At 43.0% G+C, this 22679-nt stretch overlaps 1 protein-coding gene across 1 annotated transcript in view; it reads left to right on the top strand.

Annotated features, from left to right (window-relative positions):
* LOC126095516 (WD repeat-containing protein 81) overlaps nt 1-22679 on the top strand; it is a 308162-nt gene that overhangs the window by 55913 nt on the left and 229570 nt on the right. Inside the window, exon 7 of the mRNA XM_049910301.1 lies at nt 9492-9637. Coding sequence (XP_049766258.1) covers nt 9492-9637 — 146 coding nt within the window. The remainder of the gene's footprint in view (nt 1-9491; nt 9638-22679) is intronic.

The raw sequence follows: 22679 nt of genomic DNA, 5'->3' as shown, positions 1-22679 counted from the left end.
GGCTCCCGTGTCTCGTCCTCGCACGTGTGGTCCCGGATCCGGCGGATTTATGGCTCCCAGACCCCTATGGGTGTCCCTGGGCTCTCCTTGGACGGCGCTGTCTCCACGGACGCTGCCGCCATTGCTGAACGGCTAGCCGCGCACTTTGCTCAGAGCTCTGCGACTGCTTCCTATCCCCCCGCCTTTCGCTCTCTAAAGGAGCGAGCCAAGCGGACGCCGTTCTCATTCCACACGCGTCGTTATGAAACATACAATGCTCCTTTCAGCGAGAGGGAATTCCTCGCTGCCCTCGCCGATTGCCCTGATACAGCACCAGGACCGGACTGCATCCACGCACAGATGCTGAAGCATCTCTCCAGGGACTGCCAGAGACACATTCTCGCGATATTTAATCGCATTTGGAGCGAAGGCGTGTTCCCGTCGCAATGGCGAGAGGGTGTTATTGTCCCCCTCTTGAAGCCCGGTGCGGACCCACTGGCGGTGGACAGCTATCGTCCCATTACCCTCACCAACGTTTTGTGCAAATTGCTCGAACGTATGGTGGGGCGGCGTTTGTGTTGGGTCCTTGAGTCGCGCGGTCTCCTCGCTCCATCCCAGGGTGGCTTCCGCCGGGGCCGGTCTGCAGTGGACAATTTGATACGGCTGGAATCTGCTGTCCGTACGGCCTTTGCCCGACGTCAGCATCTCGTTGCCGTGTTTTTCGATCTGCGGAAGGCGTATGACACCACATGGAGGCATCACATCCTCGCCACATTGCATGAGTGGGGTCTTCGTGGTCGGCTCCCGGCTTTTCTTCAAAGCTTTTTATTGCGCCGCTCTTTCCGGGTGCAAGTCGGTGCCACCTCTAGTTCCTCTTACATACAGGAAAATGGGGTCCCGCAGGGCTCGGTGTTGAGCGTCTCCTTATTTTTAGTGGCCATTAATGGTCTGGCAGCAGCAGTGGGGTCGTCGGTGTCTCCTTCTTTGTATGCCGACGACTTCTGCATCTCATTTAGCTCCACGACTACGGGAGTCGCCGAACGCAGGCTGCAAGTCGCCGTTCGCAAGGCAGCATCATGGGCTCTGACTCACGGTTTTCAGTTCTCTGCACCCAAGACTCGAGTAATGCACTTCTGCAGGCGTCGGACGGTCCACCCTCATCCTGAACTTTACCTCGACGGCCACCTGCTTGAAGTGGTGGACACTTGCCGCTTCTTGGGACTCGTGTTTGATGCCCGGCTCACATGGGTTCCTCATGTTACTCAGCTGAAGCAAAAATGCTGGCGGCACCTCAACGCCCTCCGCTGCCTTAGCCACACGTCTTGGGGTGCAGATCGCTGCACGCTGCTGCGGTTGTACCGAGCCCTTGTGCAGTCCCGGCTTGATTATGGGAGCCTGGCCTATGGGTCTGCGTCCCCCTCAGTGTTGAAGTTGTTAGACCCCATACACCACTGTGGGGTTAGGCTTGCCACTGGCGCTTTTCGCACCAGCCCCGTGGATAGTCTACTGGTGGAGGCCGGGGTTCCCCCGCTGCGGATTCGCCGCCATCGTCTGCTCGTCGACTATGCTGTCCACGTTCATTGCTCGCCAGATCATCCCAATCGTCGCCTGCTTTTCCCTGCTATGGTCCTCCATCTGCCCGAACGGCGACCTAGGTCTGGGCTTTCCGTCGCTGTCCGCGTTCAGTCCCTGCTGTCGGAATTGGGTTCATTCCCTCTTCCGCCTCCCTTCCGGGTCCGTGCACCTACGCCTCCCTGGTGTTTGTCCCGGCCATCCGTCCGTCTGGATTTGGCACAGGGACCTAAGGACTCGGTTCCGCCTATGGCCCTCCGTCGCCGTTTTCTTGCTCTCCTCGCCTCATTTTCAGACTGTGAGACTGTCTACACTGATGGTTCCCTGGTTGATGGTCGCACTGCCTACTCTTTTGCTCATGCTGCTCATGTTGAGCAGCGCTCCTTGCCGGCTGGCTGCAGTGTTTTTACTGCAGAGCTGGTGGCCATATTGCGCGCTCTTGAGCATATGCGTTTCTGCTCAGGTAGGTCCGTCGTCATCTGCAGTGACTCCCTGAGCAGCCTTCAGGCCATCGACCGCTGCTATCCCTCCTCTCCTCTGGTGTCCTCCATTCAGGAGACTGTTTCCGCCATTGCCCGTTCTGGTCGTTCGGTGGTCCTGGTTTGGACGCCCGGTCATGTTGGCATCCCAGGGAACGAACGTGTAGACAGGCTGGCCAAAGGGGCGATCGACGCCCCGGCTTTGGAGGTCGGCCTTACGGCTCGCGACCAGCAGATGGTGTTGCGCCGTAAGCTGATTGGGGTGTGGGCTGCTGAGTGGCGTGGCATGACAGCCCCGAATAAACTGCGGGCTGTCAAGGGGACGACCGATGTGTGGCGTTCCTCCCTGCGGGCTTCTCGCAGGGACTCGGTAGTCCTGTGTCGGCTGCGCATCGGCCATACATACCTGACGCACGGCCATCTGTTGCGTCAGGAGGATCCCCCCTTGTGTCGGTGTGGGTCCCGGCTGACGGTCGGCCACATTTTGCTGGAGTGTCCTCGACTGCGCACACTCCGGCAATCTTTTAATCTCCCGGGCACTTTGGCTTTGACTTTATCTGACGATGCCTCCATGGCTGATGCCGTTTTAAATTTTATCCGTGGTAGTCCGTTTTATGGTTCGATTTAGGGAGGTCCTGCACCTTTCCTTTTCTGTGTCTTTTGTCCTTGTGTCTGTTGCTGTTCTGGTGTGCCGTGAGATGGTTGGCTCTTTCCCTTTTTTGTTCTCGTGGTCAGTCAACCAGTCTCCGGCCGTCTTCCTTTCTTCTGTTTCTTTCTGTCTGGTGTTCCTCTGTCCTGTTCTTGTCTGTAATGTTTGTTGCTCCATTTGTGTTCTTTTAGCGCCTGGGGGGACGTCTCCTCCCCCTTTGGTTTTTACCTGCTCCGTGGATTTTCGGCTCGCCTGATTTTGGAATGGGGGACTGATGACCTTCGCTGTTTAGTCCCCCTTAAACATCCCAACAACCACCAACAACTGTACTTATATTAAGTCTAATAAACAGAATAAAATAACATAGTTCCTTGAGATGTCAGTCCATACCACTTGGTTCAAGCTGAAAGTCACAAGGATATTGAGACAAGATACAGTGAAACAGTAGCTTGAGGACAGTTAAGATAAGTCCAACAAAGGCAGTTGAAGCCCATGGATGCTGCAGTGAGAGACTCCTTGTTCGCTCTGAAGTGACCAAATAAGTCTTGCTGCCAAAAATACAATGTCCCATCAGGACAGTGGATAGGTTATGAGGCAGAAATCAAAAGAATAAGAGAACACAATCGCTTGGAGAAATATTGTATTATACTCAACTTCGGTACAGATCATCCATGTCAAAATCCATATACAAGTAATTGGCAAATCCGGGATAAGTTAAACACTTCATAAGTTCACTGTATAGAAATAAATACAAGTCTTAAGGCCATTTCTGATGTACTGCATTTCTAGAGAAAGTTGTGATTGCACTATGAAGACTTCTTCTAACTGGAGCTACTCGACAACTGGGCAAGAACTCAGCAAGAACTGGCTTGAGCTGCAGTTGGCCGGTCTCTTCTCCATGTGATTCTTGGTGCCAGTGGTTCCACAGCTCAGCGAGTGTGACATGCATGCAGCCAGCAGCTGGACAGTGCAGATCCCTTTTGCTGCTGCTGTCGGACAACATCAGAACCTTCGTATCAATCTCTGCACATGCAGTGATTGCACCTGATGTGGTATTGACTGGCTATGATCCCACAGGCTTAGCAATATGAACTCTGATTGATAAGCTGCTTGGCACAGCTGGCGTGAAGTTGGCTGCAGAGCAGTTGGGTGGCAATATAAATATCCGCCTGGTGGCAGGATACTGGCTTGACACTCCAGGGACATATGATTCACAGAAGCGAAGTAGTGGTGCGATGGCAGCACTGTTTTCGTCAATGCTAATGCCTCTGGGAACAATGTTGTGGGTCACAAGGTCCCATGATACTATGGTGGATACTAGAGGTTCAGTTTAAAAGAACACAGTATGCTTGGGTTTATTATGTTCAATCTCCAGAAGTAGTATTGTAAGTCGGCTGCAGCTTCGACAAACTGTTCTACAGTACTGTATGGTTGTTTGCTGTGTTGCAGGCAGTAGCCTGTATACACAGCAAATGTGTCAGATATGAAGGCTGTCCAATGAGACCTTTGGAGATAAGAGAACCACTTGTATGAACATCAAGAGCTCAGATGGAAACCCAGTTCTAAGCAAAGAAGGGAAGGCAGAAAGGTGGAAGGAGTATATAGAGGGTCTATACAAGAGCGATGTACTTGAGGACAATATTATGGAAATGGAAGAGGATGTAGATGAAGATGAAATGGTAGGTACAATACTGCGTGAAGAGTTTGACAGAGCACTGAAAGACCTGAGTCGGAACAGGGCCCCCGGAGTAGACAACATTCCATTGGAACTACTGATGGGCTTGGGAGAGCTAGTCCTGACAAAACTCTACCATCTGGTGAGCAAGATGTATGAAACAGGCGAAATACTCTCAGACTTCAAGAAGAATATAATCATTCCAATCCCAAAGAAAGCGGGTGTTGATGTGAAAATTACCAAACAATCAGTTTAATAAGCCACAGCTGCAAAATACTAACACGAATTCTTTACAGACGAATGGAAAAACTAGTAGAAGCCGACCTCGGGGAAGATCAGTTTGGATTCCGTAGAAATACTGGAACACGTGAGGCAATACTGACCTTACTACTTATCTTAGAAGAAAGATTAAGGAAAGGCAAACCTACATTTCTAACATTTGTAGACTTAGAGAAAGCTTTAGACAATGTTGACTGGAATACTCTCTTTCAAATTCTAAAGGTGGCAGGGATAAAATACAGGGAGCAAAAGACTATTTACAATTTGTACAGAAACCAGATGGCAGTTATAAGAGTCGAGGGACATGAAAGGGAAGCAGTGATTGGTAAGGGAGTAAGACAGGGTTGTAGCCTCTCCCCGATGTTATTCAATCTGTATATTGAGCAAGCAGTAAAGGAAACAAAAGAAAAATTCGGAGTAGGTATTAAAATCCATGGAGAAGAAATAAAAACTTTGAGGTTCGCCGATGACATTGTAATTCTGTCAGAGAGAGCAAAGGACTTGGAAGAGCAGTTGAACGGAATGGATGGTGTCTTGAAAGGAGGATATAAGATGAACATCAGCAAAAGCAAAAACGAGGATAATGGAATGTAGTCGAATTAAGTCGGGTGATGTTGAGGGTATTAGCTTAGGAAATGAGACACTTAAAGTAGTAAAGGAGTTTTGCTATTTGGGGAGAAAAATAACTGATGATGGTCCAAGTAGAGAGGATACAAAATGTAGACTGGCAATGGCAAGGAAAGCGTTTCTGAAGAAGAGAAATTTGTTAACATCGAGTATAGATTTAAGTCTCAGGAAGTCATTTCTGAAAGTATTTGTATGTTGTGTAGCCATGTATGGAAGTGAAACATGGACGGTAAATAGTTTGGACAAAAAGAGAATAGAAGCTTTTGAAATGTGGTGCTACAGTAGAATGCTGAAGATGAGATGGGTAGACCACATAACTAATGAGGAAGTATTGAATAGGATTGGGGAGAAGAGAAGTTTGTGGCACAACTTGACCAGAAGAAGGGATCGGTTGGTAGGACATGTTCTGAGGCATCAACGGATCACCAATTTAGTATTGGAGGGCAGCGTGGAGGGTAAAAATCGTAGGGGGAGACCGAGAGGTGAATACACTAAGCAGATTCAGAAGGATGTAGGTTGCAGTAGGTACTGGGAGATGAAGGAGCTTGCACAGGATAGAGTAGCATGGAGAGCTGCATCAAACCAGTCTCAGGACTTAAGACCACAACAACAACATAAAGGCTCTACCCATTCATCGATCAAGTGTGAGTAGAATGACTGTTCAATTTTGTTTCCATGTATTAATTTAAGGAATGTATATTGTTTACATCCTTCAAATAAGTTGTTTGGAAGTTCATGGCAGATTAAAACGCTGTGCCAAGCGGGAATTCAAACCTGGGACCTTTGCTTTTTATTTGCAAGTGCTCTACCAACTGAATTATCTGAGCACAACCTATGACCTGCCATCACAGCTTTACTTCTGCCAATACCTTATCTACAGCCTTCCAAACTTCTCTTATGTTCTCCTGCATACATTGTGGAACTAGCACTCCTGAAAGAAAGGATAATGAGGAACCATGACTTAGCCACAGCCTGCGGTATTGTTTCCAGAATGGGTTTTCACTCTAAAGCAAAGTGTGCAATGAACCGAAACTTTGTGGCAGATTGAAACTGTGGGACAGACACTGACTCACACCTGGGACATTCACCTTTCGCAAGCAATTGCTCTATATGTCTGAGTCCTGGTCTGACACAGAGTTTTAATCTGCCAGGAAGTTTCAAATTGGTGCACAATCCAATGTAGAGATGAAATTCATCCTGCAAGTTGTTTAAATTTTTTAAGTTGATTTTAGTAAGATAAATTGTATCAGTATAGCTGCATCGTTGTCCCATTAGTCAAATGAGGCTGTGTCCATTTGCACTACCTTTATATGTATCAAGTATTAGTTCCAAAAGATAGATATATTTTTTCTGTTTTTAAACATGTACGTCAGCGGTACTGTAAATTTTGCCTCCTAAAGAAGTCAAGTTTATGACATGGGTACATTTTTTCCCACTAACCATTTTTTTCCCCATAGATAACTGTGCCCTTCTTGAAGAGTGTGAAATTTCACATGGGGCACAGCCAAAATTTTATATGTGTGTACAAGGTGGTCAGAAACACTCTGAAAAGCTTGTAAAGGTTTTCAGGGTAGGTTGTGCTGAGAAATAATTGTTAAAGAAAAATATTGATACATTATACCATTTCTGAGTCAATTAGCACTGAAGTTAGTCAATCAGGCCATTTTGCATGCAAATTCAAGCAGCCCGCCAGAAGTGTCAGTTATTCTCATAGTGCAGAAGATAGCACACAAGACTGCTCAGCCTTTGGCTTGGGTTCAATTCATACTACCATCCTATGTCCAATTTTCGTATTGCTCTCTTGTGTGATTTTAGGAAACCAAACAAAGAACACATTTGATGACACTGTCTCTGGTGGACTACATGAATTTGTGCATGTAACAGCATGATTGGCTAACGTCTATGCTAATTAGCTCTGAAATGGTGCAACATATTTTTTTTCTTAACAATTATTTCTCAACACAGCACTCCTTGTCACACCCCTCAAGCTATTCAGACTGCTTCTGACAACCCTGTATATGTATGACATTCCAGGTAATATAATATACTGTGCTTCAAAAACAGAACTATCCTTATTCCTGTCACAATTGTGATGTTGTGACTTGTATAAAAATACTTTCTTTAGTGTAAGTTTATATGTGACACTGAATGTAAAGCCTTTTAAAATCAAGGAACTTGGAATTCACCTACACAGCTTTGTCCATGGCTCTTAAAATACATCAGTAAGTTTCAGAAACTGTTGGTTGGTATTCATGTGATTGATTGATTCTGTAATCTATCTTGGAGTAATGGTCGTATAATAGAGGTACATACACTCCTGGAAATTGAAATAAGAACACCGTGAATTCATTGTCCCAGGAAGGGGAAACTTTATTGACACATTCCTGGGGTCAGATACATCACATGATCACACTGACAGAACCACAGGCACATAGACACAGGCAACAGAGCATGCACAATGTCGGCACTAGTACAGTGTATATCCACCTTTCGCAGCAATGCAGGCTGCTATTCTCCCATGGAGACGATCGTAGAGATGCTGGATGTAGTCCTGTGAAACGGCTTGCCATGCCATTTCCACCTGGCGCCTCAGTTGGACCAGCGTTCGTGCTGGACGTGCAGACCGCGTGAGACGACGCTTCATCCAGGCCCAAACATACTCAATGGGGGACAGATCCGGAGATCTTGCTGGCCAGGGTAGTTGACTTACACCTTCTAGAGCACGTTGGGTGGCATGGGATACATGCGGACGTGCATTGTCCTGTTGGAACAGCAAGTTCCCTTGCCGGTCTAGGAATGGTAGAACGATGGGTTCGATGACGGTTTGGATGTACCGTGCACTATTCAGTGTCCCCTCGACGATCACCAGTGGTGTACGGCCAGTGTAGGAGATCGCTCCCCACACCATGATGCCGGGTGTTGGCCCTGTGTGCCTCGGTCGTATGCAGTCCTGATTGTGGCGCTCACCTGCATGGCGCCAAACACGCATACGACCATCATTGGCACCAAGGCAGAAGCGACTCTCATCGCTGAAGACGACACGTCTCCATTCGTCCCACCATTCACGCCTGTCGCGACACCACTGGAGGCGGGCTGCACGATGTTGGGGCGTGAGCGGAAGACGGCCTAACGGTGTGCGGGACCGTAGCCCAGCTTCATGGAGACGGTTGCGAATGGTCCTCGCCGATACCCCAGGAGCAACAGTGTCCCTAATTTGCTGGGAAGTGGCGGTGCGGTCCCCTACGGCACTGCGTAGGATCCTACGGTCTTGGCGTGCATCCGTGCGTCGCTGCGGTCCGGTCCCAGGTCGACGGGCACGTACACCTTCCGCCGACCACTGGCGACAACATCGATGTACTGTGGAGACCTCACGCCCCACGTGTTGTGCAATTCGGCGGTACGTCCACCCGGCCTCCCGCATGCCCACTATACGCCCTCGCTCAAAGTCCGTCAACTGCACATACGGTTCACGTCCACACTGTCGCGGCATGCTACCAGTGTTAAAGACTGCGATGGAGCTCCGTATGCCACGGCAAACTGGCTGACACTGACGGCGGCGGTGCACAAATGCTGCACAGGTAGCGCCATTCGACGGCCAACACCGCGGTTCCTGGTGTGTCCGCTGTGCCGTGCGTGTGATCATTGCTTGTACAGCCCTCTCGCAGTGTCCGGAGCAAGTATGGTGGGTCTGACACACCGGTGTCAATGTGTTCTTTTTTCCATTTCCAGGAGTGTATGTTCCAAAATTCTGTGGCTACTAGAAGTGGTAGAATGGGACAGTGTTCTGGAGGTCATATCTTCTGCCCTGTTAACATTCACACTCTTCAAAATATCATGACAACTATAAAAAGACCCAAACATTTGATGTCATTAGCAGCACTAAGTTTGCACAACAGAAAGGAAGGGAAGGGTACTGAGTGAGAAATGTCCATGGAGGAAGAGTCTGTGCAACAGAATGTTCATTAATTACATGTGAGACAGTGTAATACCATACACATTTTCTGAATTGGTTGTAACTTAAATAATAAAGTAACCACAGACATGTAAGAATTCCGTTTGTGTCTTTAAAAGGTCATCAAAATGTTACTGTGATTAACAGTATTTATCTTTTTCAGACATGTGTTTGACAAATGCAGCATTCAATGTAGTTTTACATACTAATGCAAACTGTTCCTGTTATTGCATAAACATTGGGTTGAAAAAATCCCCTTTTATGTGTAATTTTTTTCAGTCCATCCATGAGGATCTTCCTAACCTGGAAATTCCATCTTGGGCAACTTCTGTTGAGGATTTTATTGAAAGACATCGTGATATACTGGAGAGTAATCATGTCTCTGAGAGGCTACATCACTGGATAGATCTAACCTTTGGATACAAGTAAGATAATATTTTCAAACTTTATTCAAATATTGTGGATGTCTGATGTTTATAATCATAATTTCCAACTTAATTTATTAATTATACTTCCAATCTACACTTTCCACTACACCTTAACCCATTTTCATTCTGTTGCAGCAGAAACCATTATAGTAATGAAACTTCCTGGCAGATTAATATTTCATATCAGCGCACACTCCACTGTAGAATGAAAATTTCATTCTACATTATAATAATATTTTTTTTTCGCAGCACCCTGTGTTGCTGACAGCACGTACAATAGCTCAGGCACCTTACTATTTTGTAAAGCAGGGGTATTGTGTGAATATTTGTACATGGTAATTATTCTGTTTTCAGTTAACGATGTACTAATCTGTACATAGTTGAAGCTGTCAGAATTTGTGAGCTACTTCAAGACAGCAATGTTAGTGATTACTGTGAAAATGTAGAGCTAGAATTCTGTGATAGTGACACAATGATGAAACCAAATACAATAAAGGGGAACGCCAAGACAGCAACAGACAATAACTGCAACTGCAATTATTCACAATATCCCTTGTTCAATCTGTTGTATTTTCTATTACTAAAGACTTATCTGTTTGTGCAATATTTAGTTGTTGTGCTGGATGCCCAGAGCAACTGCAAAAATGAAGTATACACTAACATATGCACATAATTTATTGTATGTAAGTAAATGTGTAATTTAACAGATGACATTAAAAATTAACTATGTATGTAGGTCAAATTTGGGTTTTTAAGCAATTATATTCAATGTTAAGGTTATATTGTGGACATATAAAATTTTTTATAGTTTTACATTAATGGATACTATGCAGAGTAAATGTAACAAGTGGTACCATGTTCCTTCACTTGCCATAGAAACTGATGGCTAGAAACATAAAAAGTAATTGTTTTTGTCTGACAGCATTTTTCTGTTTCAGTTTCGTCCACTAGAGTTTGTTTTATTAGTCCTTTATCAGAAACATGTGTATTATATACATTTTCATGACTGTATATTTTTTCCCAAAACTTGGCCCCTCCAATGCATTTTCTGCTCGCTGATGAAGTTCATTTGCAGGAGGCTGGGTACAGTCAGAATTGAAGCATATGATGAACAATCTGGTCTTCTCCACAGTCACAGAATCATCTCGATCAGTGTAGACCCATCTTGCCAAGTTGACCTTTGATCTGCCAACTCCAGATCTTAGGCTTTTCAGGGACTTCCAAGTCACCTATTTCACTTTATAGCCATTAGATGGGGGTTTATAAAACTCTATTCTAGACAGGGGGAAGGTAGATTGTTGCACTCCATAGTTGCAACCTAGCTTTCTCAGTGGTGATACCAAGGGCCGTTGATGTTCTTAGGGAACTCCTCCTTGACTTAGTCATTGCAGGTGCAGTTCATGCCCATACAGAGGATGCATTCTCTCCTGCTCCACCTTTTTCCTTTCCTCATTTTCAGCTATTTCTTATCAAATAGTAGGTGGTCCCATTCCTGTGAGGTGCCAATGCAAATCAACTGGAGTGGATTTCAAACAGCCTGTTACGATGCTTCAAGTGTCATCGAGAGCTATGTCCACCTGCTTGGCATATACCAAACTGGACATGCATACTTTGCCGCAGAATAGCATTGTGCCATTGCAGAGGTTCTTAGTGTTTCAGTTTGACTACACCATTGTGATCTGGCCACTTTCCATAGAAGATTGATCTTGGTGACACATTTTACTTGCATTTCATGCAGTGCTTCTCAAATGTAAGAGATCTACCAAGTTGCACTCCTAGATATATTGGGGTCTCACAGTGTTCCAGTTCAACACCTGACCATACTATTAGTTTCCATGTTTCTCAGATGAACAGCACCCACTTGTGTCCTTGTGGTATTTGTTTTAAGTTGGTTTGTGTTGTAGTTGCTGGAAAGTTGTTTAAAGGCATTCGTGAGGGTGTTCTCCAGTGATTCAAAAGATGTGCTCTGGATGGCTAGAGCAAGGTCATCAGCATAGGATAAGCTCCTGGTATTGGGTGCTATGGGTGGGTCATTTGTATATACAGGGTCAATCAACTAAAACCTTCCCCCACAAATATTGTGGAAATGGAAAATGCTATTGATGCACTGTTTTCGCAGAATTGATTAGTAGTCAGTGGTTCGTATTGTTAGCCAAGCAACAGAATGTAATTATATTAAAAAGTGTGTTTTTTGTGAAAAATACACTTTTTTTAATGGAACAACCCTGTTGACATTAACAGATTAAAAGTAGGATAAATTAGAATGTCAGTGACGTTTGCTGCAGGATTCTAGTGTGATTCACTTAAAGAGATAATGTATTTTGATAAGTTCTGACATTGACACTTGTACAATACATGTTGTAGCACAAACTATCTCATAAATGACTCATACTGGAATCCTGTAATGAACACCTCTGCCATTCTAATTTACCCTACTTTTAGTTTGTTAAAGTTAATAGGCATTGTTCCATTTAAGAAGGCATATGTTTGCACAAGAAATACTCTCTCTAAGTATTGTTACAATCTGTTTATTCGCTAACAGTATGAGCCCCTGCTATGAATCCATTATGTGAAAACCACACATCGATAGTGCGTTCTAGTTCCACAATATTTGCAGTGCAGGTTTTAGATGAGTCACCCTATTCATTGAACAGAATTGGAAAAGGCACATTTCCCTGCAGGAGGCCTTTTTTCTGAAGTCTCCATTGCCTGTGCATATCTTGGAAGTCAACAGAGAACCTACGATTCTGCAAAAGAGTTGTGATAAATCTGTTAGGCTAAAATCCTTGTTCATGTCTTAGACTTGGCTAGTAATAGCTGGTGGTTGATAGTCTCATAAGATGCTGATAATTTGACAATTACCATTCCTGCCCCATTATGAGGTTCGAACCCATCTTTGTAAACTATGTGAGATTTCGCAGCTGTCCAGTAGAGCTTTTGGTAGGTCAAAATCCAAATTTCTGAGGTGTAAGCAAGGGATTAGTTACAAGTGATAGGCAATTTAAAGACAATCTTTACAGTAATTTGTAAAGGTGACATAGTAGCTTGACTGGTCTAAAATTCTTTGGAATGTTTCCTTCTTTGCCAGGTTTCAGCAAAGTAGTCACTTAGATCTTCCAACATATCTTTGGGATTTGGCTTCTGTTTGAACAGTTATTGAAGTTTGAAAATCAATTTCTTTGTTGTTAAGTCAAAGTATTTAATTTTCTCAGTTTGGAGATCATCCAAGCCAGCTGATTTTCCAGTTTTGCTGTGTTTGATATCATTCTCCAGTTCCTCCAGGCGTAGCGATGATGTGAGGTCACTACTCTCCTGTTCTTCTTTTTGTAGTTTGGTTTTTGAGATTTGTGGGTTGCATTCCCATTCAGCAGTAACTGATACACTGTTTTATTAGCAGTGATTCTATGATGTGCAGTGGTCTTAGTCAGATAATTGGTTAGGCTTCTCAGACTCTCCAAGCTTTATGGCTCCCTCTTTACAGATCCAACTTTTCCGTAGTGTTTATCCACTTATCCCTTTGTGTCTCCATTATAGAGAATATGAGGTTGTTTCCTGCTTCCACAGTCACTTAACTGAAAGCATTTCCTCAAGTAAGTTGTGTGGCTTGCTCTGATGTAAGCCCAGAGATATAAGATGTTCGACGGCCATGGGGGATAGACATTCTCTAGCATCTCTTTACAGCCATTGTGAAGGCATCATAGCATCCAGGTACTGGTTCTATAGAGCATCTACATCTACATCTACATCTACATCCATACTCCGCAAACCACCTGACGGTGTGTGGCAGAGGGTGATTTTATCGTCATGGTCTCTTCGCGAGATATACGTAGGAGGGAGCAATATACTGCTTGACTCTTCGGTGAAGGTATGTTCTCGAAACTTTAACAAAAGCCCATACCAAGCTACTGAGCGTCTCTCCTGCAGAGTCTTCCACTGGAGTTTATCTATCATCTCCGTAACGCTTTCGCAATTACTAAATGATCCTGTAACAAAGCGTGGTGCTCTCTGTTGGATCTTCTCTACCTCTTCTATCAACCCTATCTGGTACGGATCCCACACTGCTGAGCAGTATTCAAGCAGTGGGCGAACAAGCGTACTGTAAACTACTTCCTTTGTTTTCGGATTGCATTTCCTTAGGAATCTTCCAATGAATCTCAGTCTGGTATCTGCTTTACCAACGATCAACATTATATGATCATTCCATTTTAAATCACACCTAATGCGTACTCCCAGATAATTTATGGTATTAACTGCTTCCAGTTGCTGACCTGCTATTTTGTAGCTAAATGATAAAGGATCTATCTTTCTGTGTATTCGCAGCACATTACAGTTGTCTACATTGAGATTCAATTGCCATTCCCTGCACCATGCGTCAATTCGCTGCAGATCCTCCTGCATTTCAGTACAATTTTCCATTGTTACAATCTCTCAATACACCACAGCATCATCTGCAAAAAGCCTCAGTGAACTTCCGATGTCATCCACAAGGTCATTTATGTATATTGTGAATAGCAACGGTCCTATGACACTCCCCTGCGGCACACCTGAAATCACTCTTACTTCGGAAGACTTCTCTCCATTGAGAATGACATGCTGCGTTCTGTTATCTAAGAACTCTTCAATCCAATCACACAATTGGTCTGATAGTCCATATGCTCTTACTTTGTTCATTAAACGACAGTGGGGAACTGTATTGAACGCCTTGCGAAAGTCAAGAAAAACGGCATCTGCCTGTGAACCCGTGTCCATGGCCCTCTGAGTCTCGTGGACGAATAGCGCAAGCTGGGTTTCACACGACCGTCTTTTTCTAAACCCATGCTGATTCCTACAGAGTAGATTTCTAGTCTCCAGAAAAGTCATTATACTCGAACATAATGCTTTAGCATCCAACAATTCTGCAAAACTTGACAAGTCGGCCTTTCATAGAATTAAACCTCCTCCGAAAAGATACTTTCTGAGGTCTTACAGCAGCAAATAATTATCACATTATCGGTCTACGCTGTGAGTTGGGTATTTTGGAACAGAGAGATTTTACACATTACTGGCTAATATTGGTGCTGGCAGACATGATGTCAGGATTGTAAGCTCGACTTCACCTGTCGCTGTTAAGAGATCCAGGTAGTTTTGCATCATGGATTAAGGTCAGGTGGCTCATTTCTATCCATTCTTTCAATGCTGCTCCATTTCATGATCATAGCCCCAAACAGTAAATATGACTGTTGGAATCACCAATCACAATCTTCACTTGATGATTTTGAAACCTGGATGTTTTGCTAACAGTGAATTCAGCACCAGGTGATTTATAAAGGGTTGGGATGGTGTAGTTTTTTGTTCCTAGAGTGAGGACTTCAGTGCTGTTTTCCTCTGTGACCACTGTAAATACAATCTGGATATCTGAGTGAATAAAAATAGTACTTCCATATTGTCATGTGGTCTATCAATGGTGAGGTGCATTCCATCTGTTTTTGGTCTACACATACCACAACCTCTAAGTGCCTCCTGTACACACAGTACGTGGCACTGGTGTTGACTACATAGTTTGTGCAGCAGTTTTACTTTGGCTGGTGTTGTGCCTTCGGTGTTAATAGAGATAATCATTAACTGTGACCCTGAAAAGTGCTCCAATGTGGATGTTTCTGGTGTGAAAGAATCAGCTATCATTCTGACATTTCTCAGGATACACCCAACTGTTTTTATTGTCTTGATCGCAAGTCATCGCAATCTTTAGGGAGGCTCCTTTTGTGTACCCCTACACAGGAGTTTGTTTAGTATATGTAAAGAATACTTTCACTGATTAATCGGACCTGTGGTCCACAATTTATGTGTTCTTTGAAACTTCTCTCTTCCTTCTCTTTCCAAAGAGTCACAGACTCAAAACCAATACTAAAAAGAATTTTATGAGTGAGTGAGTGAATGCACTTGTAGATGATGTCATCTTACATTTTTCAAGAAAATAGCCCCTAATATATTTGACTTTTGTACATGTGAATGCTCTTTACTGTACCATATAGGACCAGGAATCATCTTTTTAGAAACTTTATATTGAATTTCGTTATATAGTATGTCTGTTACATTGTTTTACTCCAAGCGTTGATACACAGTAGTTCATTACATGTACCACATCATATTATTATTATTATTATTATTATTATTATTATTATTTTACCATCAGTACATTCTGTGCATATTAGTGCTGTCCAGAAATATTCTTTGAAACTTACTAGTGTTACCCATTAAGACATGTATATGCATTTATTGTGCACACTTCCTAAAACTGTGTTGTCTCCTGTCCGAATATGGCATTATGGGCTCTATCTGGTAGGAGGTATTCCGTCCGGTTATTATAGTCTATAAGAGCACATTTTATATGCTGGGTGGTAGTGTGTAACAGACTATGCTATAATTTATGGTTGATAGAGCAAAGATGTGCTATCGGAATTCATTCAGTTGGAACCAAATCAGGAATGACAGGCCTAATGATTTGAAACAAGTAAGGCATCCCACAAGAAACAACTCTGTTTGCAGTTTGTAGTGGTACATAAAAATGTGTGCAGAATCACAACAAAAATCCAAATATTTTAGTATAATGCTGTTATATACAGACAAAAGAAACAGACAAGAAAAGCAAGTGCCCAAAAGCACATCTTAATAGCAAAATAGACTTAAAACTAACAAAATTAAAATGGCCGAGGTAGGAAACTATTGTGGGGTAATGACTCGAGAAATGAGGTGACATATATTGAGCACTGAAATTCAAGCTATTCGTTATTCTATGCAGATTATTCATGTTGATACTGAGCTGCAAAAGGTTTTCTTAAACTACTGCCACCTCAGTTTTTATATCTTTCATTCTTTCTCCATTTCATTTTTTATCATTTTTATTTTAATAATGTTGTAATTAAAGATTGATTTGTAGTGTAGGCTCGCTTGAAAGATGGTGGGATAATGGGATGTAATCAGAAAAAAGCTGAGCAGTTCAAGTAGCAATTAATACTGCATATCATGGCCACAACATGTTTATTGTTTTCATAATATGCACACTGGAATTTACCGAGACAACTAAATGGAAAGAATTAAGATACAGAAAGCACAAGAAACTCACAGCAGGTGGCTACAACAAGTGAACCACAAATGTGCCTGAGAGCTGTGTAAGTCCATTGTTAGGTACAGTGGCTCACTCTCGAAGAAGAAACCCAAAGCACAGTTCACTGCAAGTGATCAGTCACACTACTGAGACATGGTGTATCAAAATTACCGGCATGTAGTATTCTTGCACTCTGGGAGGCAGATAACTTCCAAAGCTTTAGGTCACCAAAGTTGGCTTGGCACCACCAGTGATGAGGGTGTCCTTGCAGTACTGAAGAATTTTCCCCATCCCTTCCAGAACATTGTCCAAATTTTCTGACACTGGCCTGCACACCAGATCCCTCATCCCTGTAGCTGAGTAGGTACAGAATCTGCCTGCCATTTGATGGCTATTGTGTATGGGGTAGATCCTCAACATTTGGTATACTGGCTAGCAGTACCAGGTATCTCCACTGCTGCTGCTGATCCAGTAGCATATCAGAGTCAGAGGTGCTGGCAATGACAATGGAGACAGCAGTGATGCCAGCCATTCTGAGTCCCAGGGAGGTGTGATGGCTGTGACTGTTGTGAATGTAGCAGTAGCCACAGTTGGTGGGTTTGGATGCTGGAGTCCATGTTGTTCCCCACTGTCATTGATGTGTTGTCGCTGCTGGTATCAGTCACTGCAGTGTGACAGCGATGTTGCAGATCTCAAAGAGCAGTTGTTGCTGTCAGGTTTTCTGTGATGGTGATGAAGAGAGCATCCAAGCCATTACAGCCATGGTGATTGTGACCTCTGACAGCCTTAAAAAAAGTAAAGCAAAGCTCCACTGCTCTGGCCTCAGATGGGCCAGTCAGGACCAACCACCTGCCATGTCATCCTTAGTTAGTGGCATCATTTCAATGCAGTATGAAGGGGTGTGGGGTCAGCTCGCTGCTTTCCCCAATGGTTTCAGTGGAGGAAATCCATAATAGATTATTGAAGCATCTGTGGAATGATGAAATGGGATTAGGCTGTATCAGTACCTAATAGAAGTGCACCACCCAAGAGGGACAGACAGTGAGAAACACAAGTAGCATCTCCAAAGCACTCTGTGATAACCTAGTAGGCTCCCTCGTACTCAGGAAACCCTGAGACTTGCTATAGAGCATCACCATGTCTCCCTTTGTATTGCCATAGTAATGGAGAAATCCTGTAGCATCTCATAATACATCTCACTGTTCAGGAAAAAGCAAGCTAGTTCTCCAATCTTATCAAATACCATATCAGTGACAACTAGGAGAAAAGATAAAGTATGTACATTTGCTTCTCCTCTCTAGGGTTTGAAGTGGTGACATAATTTTTTGTGCTCTGGTTCTGTTCAATAGCCAACAAAAATCCTTGAAACTGCAGACTGACATAAAACTCAAGCACCAGAAAGAATATTCATCAAAGTTATGAACCTGTAGTCAAGAAAGGACACAAACAAAACAAATAAAAACCAGTCAGTAAAAATAATCATAACAGTGTGGGGCGGCGGGTGGAATTAATTGTTATAAATGAATGTTCCTATTATTTATTTAATGCTGTCGTTTGCCGTTCTCAACACTGGCTCTCTAACTACAATATTGGCAACTAGAAAGTGATTAGCAAAACGTGAAGCCTGTAATTAGAATTCCTAGTGCCCACTTCGTCTGAGAAATACATTTATAGCTACAGCTTATAGCTCTGAGGAATTAGGAGGTTGTCTGGGATTCATAATCAAAAAACCATTTTCTCTCAAATGTTCACTATATTCTGAAAGTCACAGACCAAAAAGGATCCACACAATCCAACTACCAGAGCAGTTCAGAGCCTAATGCTCTGATGCAACTATAACTGTTCAAATTAAATGTTTAAGTGAATGCTCGCCATAATTTGATGATAAAGTTCATCAAACACCACGCTAAATAATGGTAAAATGTCTGTCCCACGACGGCACGTGAAAATATGACATACGCAAACTGAAGATAGATCATTAAAGTCATCCCAGAATTAACACTTCACTTGAAAACGATTTCATGGTTACGCGTATCCCGAGTACCTTATTACGGCATCCGAGGCTGTTTATAGCAATGATACCGACGCGACGCGACTCCCGGCACAGGTGGTGCGCTAATCAGCGTCTGGAGAGAACTAGGGACTTTCTTTCTCGCGCAGCATTCTTATATATAAAGCCGCGGTGTGGACGGCTAAGGGAACGCCTGATCAAATCCTCTCTCCCGACTCGCCACTGGGCTAGTAATGCACCACTTTGTTATCGAATAAATCATTGCTTCCTTTGCTGATGGCCGTTGAAACTCTCAATTTAAATGTGCAATCAGCACACAGGTAAGTTATTATAATAAAAGTCTGGCGTGGCTAAGTCAAATATTTTGGGCGAGAGAATTAATTTAATTACACTACACGCAGTAGACGAGCTCTGAACTTGCTCTTTGGAGATACGCTATAGCTATAGTTTTATAGTTGTTCTGTTGAAACTTCTCACATCTTTATGATTATAGTGGATCTCCCTTCTACTTAAATTTAAACATCCTAGCTTTATTTATTCGCCTACTTAATCTATCTTGCTTCCTTAATTTTTAAGACAAAAACCAGAAAATTATGAATTTTAACTAAAATTTTAATTTGTGAGATCCAGAATATTGTTTCTACTAAATTATTATGCAAAAGGAATCTAAATATAAATTTTTAAGTTTCTAGCTCTTTTCTGTTGCGCCAATGATTTTTACAGAAAAACGTCCAAATTTCGAAAATGGTTAAAGTTATTGAACTGATATTCAACACACATTGATTTAGTATTGCTCCTGACATGCTAGAAATGTTTCAGGTTATTTACTTGATTTTTAAAGTATTGCGCAACATTTATGACGTCAGAGCTAGTTACAGCGGACTAGGCTGGCACACAATGGAAAGACTGATGTGAATTTTATACGGCGTGAGTAGGGTGCTTCCCTACATCACCCTCTACTTAATTTTTTTTTTATTGTAAATCGAAAAAAAAATAGTTACAAAAAGGGAAGCAAGAGTACAGCTTAACTCCCTATGAAAAATTAAAATTTAAATGTAAACATATAGAAATATTAAAAGAAAACTTATTACATACTCCAATTATTTAAATTGCTGGGATGTTCACTGCCTCTTAAGCAACATTATCACTCAAAATTTAAGCAAAATCAATGAAACACTTTGGCATACATATTGCCTTAGACAGACAAACACATAAAATATGTAAAATTATGAAAATCTTAAATCCATTAAATACATTTTTACATACACAAATTCAAAGAAAATAACTCAGTTATTCATGATACATAAACAGATAATTATATCTTAACAGTCTTTTTGAAACCTGAAAGAAAATTTCACAAATCATGACAATTTCATTTTTACACACGTGGTTGTAGCCGCTTTGGCTGGCGTTCTACACTTCCATTCACAAGGGTAGAGGAGGGGGAGTTGCTATGGTGTGTGTCCTTGACGTTCACTCTAAATTACATGGGGAAAGGGGAGGGGTCACTGTGAGTTGTGTCCAAGTCACTCCACGCTTTCACGCAGCTACCAGGCTGCCATTATTTGGTTTGTCCTGTAGAACAAACAAAAAGAGTGCCTCAGACTCTGTTCACTTAATATCTAAGAGTGGGTCACAATGAAATGGGGATACATACATTTTATCTTTCAACAAGTTACTGGAACAAAGTTAACAGAACTTTTTCAATTTTACCCTCGCAGTTACTTAACTGTCATAAATCGGTAAACAAATGGCTCAAAATGCCGTTAGTCACGTACTAGAGAAAATTTATGCTCAAGGCATACAATCATGAATCCTATTTAATCTCAGTTTATAATTTCTGGGCCAGAACACTGAACCAATGCTCGGTACATTCCTGACAAATCTGTATTTTATTTACTTAGCTGACTCATCTTCGATTACCTTATTCTTAGAGATAGTATGAGTATATTTGATTAGTAGTTGTCTTCTCAGCTTCTTGTACATGTGAGTAGTAACTTGTGGTAATAGTACAGTTCTGAGTGTTCAAAACACACTACGTGTTGTTGACTACTAAATCCACTTATTGGTCCTCTGCTGCTGAGTCAGTTCCACATCTGCAATTATGTATTTACGAGGGCAGTTCAATAAGTAATGCAACACATTTTTTTTCTCGGCCAATTTTGGTTGAAAAAACCGGAAATTTCTTGTGGAATATTTTCAAACATTCCCGCTTCGTCTCGTATAGTTTCATTGACTTCCGACAGGTGGCGGCGCTGTACGGAGCTGTTAAAATGGCGTCTGTAACGGATGTGCGTTGCAAACAACGGGCAGTGATCGAGTTTCTTTTGGCGGAAAACCAGGGCATCTCAGATATTCAGAGGCGCTTGCAGATTGTCTACGGTGATCTGGCAGTGGACAAAAGCACGGTGAGTCGTTGGGCAAAGCGTGTGTCATCAACGCCGCAAGGTCAAGCAAGACTGTTTGATCTCCCGCGTGCGGGCCGACCGTGCACAGCTGTGACTCCTGCAATGGCGGAGCGTGCGAACACACTCGTTCGAGATGATCGACGGATCACCATCAAACAACTCAGTGCTCAACTTGACATCTCTGTTGGTAGTGCTGTCACAATTGTTCACCAGTTGGGATATTCAAAGGTTTGTTCCCGCGGGGTCCCTCGTTGTCTAACCGAACACCTTAAAGAGCAAAGGAGAACCATCTGTGCGGAATTGCTTCCTCATCATGTGGCTGAGGGTGACAATTTCTTGTCAAAGATTGTTACAGGCGATGAAACATGGGTTCATCACTTCGAACCTGAAACAAAACTGCAATCAATGGAGTGGTGCCACACCCACTCCCCTACCAAGAAAAAGTTTAAATCCATACCCTCAGCCGGTAAAGTCATGGTTACAGTCTTCTGGGACGCTGAAGGGGTTATTCTGTTCGATGTCCTTCCCCATGGTCAAACGATCAACTCTGAAGTGTATTGTGCTACTCTTCAGAAATTGAAGAAATGACTTCAGCGTGTTCATAGGCACAAAAATCTGAACGAACTTCTCCTTCTTCATGACAACGCAAGACCTCACACAAGTCTTCGCACCCGAGAGGAGCTCACAAAACTTCAGTGGACTGTTCTTCCTCATGCACCCTACAGCCCCGATCTCGCACCGTCGGATTTCCATATGTTTGGCCCAATGAAGGACGCAATCCGTGGGAGGCACTACGCGGATGATGAAGAAGTTATTGATGCAGTACGACGTTGGCTCCGACATTGACCAGTGGAATGGTACCGTGCAGGCATACAGGCCCTCATTTCAAGGTGGCGTAAGGCCGTAGCATTGAATGGAGATTACGTTGAAAAATAGTGTTGTGTAGCTAAAAGATTGGGGAATAACCTGGTGTATTTCAATGCTGAATAAAACAACCCCTGTTTCAGAAAAAAAATGTGTTGCATTACTTATTGAACTGCCCTCGTACTTCATCGAAGTGTATTTATGCTGAACTATAAATAATGTTTCACGTCTGCCATTATGTTACTCAATTATGTTGCTAGTGTATGTACTTATTTAACACTCACTCTATTAACATTTAAAGCATAGGATAGCACATTTATTTCATATCTATAGTGTATTGCAGCTGATCAGTTTGCTCACGTTGCAACCCATTTCCACTTGATTGGATGCTGAAACCACAGGTAGTCTCTCTCGACCTACTACTAAAGTGCATTAAGTAATTATGGACGAGCGTAATGCTAAATTCCTTAAACCTATAGGACACCATGATTTGCTCTGTCTCATCTAACATAAGGGTACCTATGGTCGCATTCATGCCTCCAACTCATAACCTCAATACGTGTAGGTGTGTCCTGTCACACACTACATCAAATAATGGCCAGCTCCAGCCTTATAAATATTTCAAGGACGTGTCCTTCATGTCTCAACCACAAACACTGTTCAATTCTATTA

Source organism: Schistocerca cancellata, chromosome 8, assembly GCF_023864275.1.
Source record: "Schistocerca cancellata isolate TAMUIC-IGC-003103 chromosome 8, iqSchCanc2.1, whole genome shotgun sequence".
Lineage (NCBI taxonomy): Eukaryota > Metazoa > Arthropoda > Insecta > Orthoptera > Acrididae > Schistocerca > Schistocerca cancellata.
The sequence above is the reverse complement of the archived record's forward strand: the minus strand, read 5'-3'. Positions and strand labels throughout refer to the sequence as shown.